The 4,527-nt window shown below is 39.8% G+C and overlaps 1 protein-coding gene across 1 annotated transcript; it reads right to left on the bottom strand.

The window, feature by feature from the left end:
- Positions 1-1,720: 1,720 nt before the first annotated feature.
- Positions 1,721-2,775, bottom strand: LOC120715436 (trace amine-associated receptor 13c-like). Its single transcript, XM_040002443.1, has one exon. The coding sequence runs from the start codon at positions 2,696-2,698 to the stop codon at positions 1,721-1,723; it is 978 nt and encodes a 325-aa protein (XP_039858377.1). The 5' UTR covers positions 2,699-2,775.
- Between the last annotated feature and the right edge of the window lie 1,752 nt (positions 2,776-4,527).

The raw sequence follows: 4,527 nt of genomic DNA, 5'->3' as shown, positions 1-4,527 counted from the left end.
TAACAAGAAAAAACTCCCCCAACTAAGTAGAAAGCAGGAAGGGGATAAATCAGTTTTCACAGCACTGTATCTATCAGTATTTACATTTCCAGTCATGTATCTGTTTGTACTACAGCCCTAATGAGGCAAAGAACAGTGATCAGTTCAGTTTCAGTTTTCAGTTTTATTTGTCATATGCAAGTTAGCACAGGGTCAACAGCAATGAAATGTATTTGACGAGCAGAAGACAGTCACTCAGCAGAATGGTACAGTAGAAGAAAAAATAAATAAAAATAAAAAATAAATAGAAAAAAAATTGACACAGGAGACACTAACTTTGAAACTTTATTCATATGAATACAAACGAAACCAAAAGAAATAGCAGGTTCTTTCACATACATTTTACTGAATGAGGTTATCAATCTACCAACTGACAAGCTGCTTAGACTATCTTTTAGCTAGCACTGACACGATGCTCATTAGATATTTTTACCTTTAAATCAGCAACACCAAACAGACACCATGTCTTCAACATTATTATTATTATTATTACTATTGTTTTTAAATACAATCAGATAAATGTTAATATTATAGGAGAACATGAAAGCCCAAGAATCAGTAGTCAGGGGTCATGCCATTTTTCTTTTTTCTAGTTTTTTTCCTTCTTCTGGTAAAATATACAACAGAATAAACCGCAGACAGGACCACTGCTGCCCTCTACAGGTTCTTTGCACTGATTTGTTGTGAATAGCTTTAATCGTCAAACGTCATGCAGCACTGAGCAGGGAACATGCTGCTGGTGCATGATGGGTGTAGAAAGCCTGCTGTTTCCTGTCCCATAGGGTCTAAAACATTCAATATATGAATTTACTATTATAGTTAGATGACATGCTCACAGACCTGGAGTTCAAGAAGCTTCAACAATGAAGTCAGAAACCTTTTCAGCAGAATAGATTTCACATATGAACATTGATCCTAACAGGTTCATTGTTATTATTATTATTATTAATATTATTGTCTAAATAAGAAGTGCAAAGAAACTCCACTTGAAAGCCAAATCATCACATTGATAAGAAAATCTGTTCCATGTGTTTACTATGCTGCCGTCCACCTTTAACCTCTAAATACTCACTTATGTTGATAGTTAGCACTCAGACATGTGCTGGAAGTATTGTGGTATGAGTTAGTTTGTTGCTGTGTGCAAGTTGTATGGATCCTTGAGAAAGCACAGGGTGATACGAGTTTAGGTATTTCTGTTTTTAGTTCAAGGATTGTAAATGTGGTTTGTTAGACATAATATTGAACACGTTGAGAAGATTTTCAGATTGAAAGAGTAAGATGGCTGCAGGTATTTCTCATACAATGACAATGTTTTTGATTCAGCAAAGTAAAGTCTGAAAGAGCCCTTTACAGTCAGACTGTGTGACAATAAATGACAACAACATAAGCAGACTTTAATACCTTCACAGGGATTATGCAGACAAAAAAAGCCATTAAGAGAAGCTGACTAACCTCTTTTGCAACTTAGCACATATTTATGATGAGTTACATTAAAGGTCATATAGTGCAAAGCATGCATTTAATTCCTGCAATTTTCAGGTGCACAAGAGATCTGCATGCAGGGTCACTATGTGCGCAGGTCTGCGCTGCTGCTCATTATGTACTAAACACAAAGTGATGCTGGGCAGATGAACACCCACATTTAAAGGTGAAAATTTAGGTGAAAGTTGTATTGCGCTGCCTACAGGATTTTGACGTCTCTGGAGTGAGGCTGCAGTATTCTGAGGCTGACAATGAATTTGATAGCTCTTCTAAACCAGGGGTAAAACAGAACATAAATCACAGGGTTCACACAAGCATTTATTAGCATGATCCAACACACCATGGCGTACGAAGGCAAGCTCAGAAAGGTGTCCACACCTGCAAGGGAAGGATAATAATAAGGGCAGAAGCACATTACAAACACAGCTATCAAAATCCCGAGTGTCCTGGCTGCCTTCATCTCTGATTTTTTAGCAGCTGGAGCTGCTCTCACAGCCACCTGCGACTGAATGGCACGCACCTGAGAAACAGCAACCACAAACACCCTCATGTACAGAACAAACATTACGCCACAGGGGCCGAGAAATGACAAAAAGAAATCTACTGTTCCTGAAGTTCGGCTGATGAACACCACACACTCCCCGTGACAGGAGCTGAACCTGTCTGGCCACCCTATGTGCTCCATGAGAATGCAGCCATTGTAGAGAAGAGAGCAGGCCCAGCAGACACAGACTGAAAGCTTCACTCTGTTCACTGTGATCTTTGAGGAATAGAGCAGAGGGTCACAGATGGCTATATAGCGATCTACAGATATGAGCACCATGCTGCCCAGAGAGACAGAGATAAGGCAGTAAGACAAATAAGGACTGAGAGCACACATCAGCCTCCCCAGCAGCCAACATGTTTCGATGTAGCGCAGGCCCTCGATGGGCATCACCAGCAACCCCACCAGCAGGTCGGACATGGCCAGGGACAGGAGCAGGGCGTTGGTCGGGGTGTGGAGCTGCTTGAAGTGGGAGATGGAGACGACCACAAGCAGGTTGAGCACCACAGTGAGCAGTGAGACTGAAGCCAGTAGAGTGTAGAGAAGAGCGGCCTGGGAGGTGGGTCGCAGCAGCCGCCTGCAGGAGGAGTTGAGGTTAGGGAAGCAGAGGGGAGGACCCCCAGTGCCGTCCATCGGGGAGAAAGGGAAGACCTGCAACTGTGCTCGAGAGTCTTCATTTATCTTCTTCAAACACACACCGTCATTTTTTTCTTTTTCTTTTTTTAAACATGAATGATGAGACTTCTTGTCTTTGTTTTCATCACCTCTCCTTCTTCCTCAACCTCAACTCCTATATATATTCAGCTGGGATTTAATTTAGTTGAGCTTTGAGAAAAGTTTCAGAAATGTGCTATTAACCACTTACTTTGTATATTAATATTAATCTATAAGTGGTACTTCCAAAACCGTTCGCACCTTGGAATTCGACTGGGTTTATACTGATATAACAATGAAAAACACCAGAATGTTCCAAAACTGTAATTGGAGCTGTGATGTTAATTCCAGAGTAGCTTTGCTGGATGATTCTAGAGTAGTTCACAATTTAAAAAAGACCTAATTTGTATGATGCTGGGCCATACAAATTAGGTGGGATGCTGTAGCAGATTTTTCTTTTCTGGACTTTGGTGCAAAGTTTTCCATGTTCCAGGAGGCTGCAATGTGTTGACTTATTCTGTTTTACAGCAGGAATTTTGAAATTAGATTTTACTTTAATTCATTTCAGCTGCAGTGCGCACAAAGTAAAAGGAGTCCAGCAGGTTATTTGGGAGCATTCATCTCAGTTGATGATGCACTGGCTATAGGAACAGAATAATATGAACACCGTGAAATGCATTCATATGCAACAGCACATACTATGGGTCAGTGAAACACAAATTGGGGGTGTTTGTTTATTATTTAGGTATTTATCTGTGTTATCTGTCATGTAGAGAAATCATTTTTTCTTTGCTCTTGTAGAAATAAGCAGCACTTCAGCATTTTTATGCCTACAGATAAAAATGACTCAGTCACAGGTCTGGGCTGATATTTGCTGAAATGGTATTTGCCTGGATTTATCCATTAAATCCAACATTTGAATTTTTTCTCTCCCCTGACTCATACACCAAACATTGTTGTATTAAATTCTTATCTTCTCTTTCACGGGGGATAGAGTGCCTCGTATTAGTTAGGCACACAGACGGGAATTCTCTATTACTTCAATTTAGATTTGTCTGTATTTTTGAGCCACTGTCGAGCTGCTGAGTTTCACAGACCTGCTTCACGCAGACACCAGGAAGTGGCTTTCTTTGTTGCAAGTCTGCAGGTAGCAATCTGGATGTGTGATGTTGTATAAACAAACTATAGTGTCGCTTTTCCCTCCATTTCTTGAGGGGACGGTGTATTTCACAGTTTGTTTTCACGGTTATTTAAATGAAAAGTGGCAGAGACAAAGACCACTGCAGATCAGTTATTGTTTAAAAACACAGCTGGAAGGACAAGTACATAAAAGCTCCAATGAAATGCTGAATGACAGTGACAATAATTAATCAGCATTAGCCACTGCAGAGGGTAAAACACACATAGTTTATCTGAAAAGGCCCGCTGATCAGCCTGTTTAATCATGCATGCATTTATTATATTGCATCACAGTAATCTAGCATTTACTATTATTGCATACACAGCATGTGGCTTCACGTATGTGATATTTTTGTACAACTTGTGGTTATATTTTGCAGTAAACTATGCACTTTTTAAAAATGTGAGTATTCTGGTAGTGACAAAATTCATCAAGATGGACTTTAGATTATATAGATTATAGTCATTTGAATGTTTTGTAGCTTAGTATTTGCATGTGTATTATTTCCCCAACAGACGCAAGTGTGGTGAACATTGTTTGATCGTGAGGCCACTGTGAAGGATCTCTGTGGAGCAGTGGCATAGTTGTTTTTGATTATTTTTTTAAGAAAAGACTAATGACTGGTTTG

Source organism: Simochromis diagramma, unplaced genomic scaffold, assembly GCF_900408965.1.
Source record: "Simochromis diagramma unplaced genomic scaffold, fSimDia1.1 OVJJ01000442.1, whole genome shotgun sequence".
NCBI classification, from domain to species: Eukaryota; Metazoa; Chordata; class Actinopteri; order Cichliformes; family Cichlidae; genus Simochromis; species Simochromis diagramma.
This window is presented reverse-complemented; position numbering and strand designations above follow the sequence as displayed.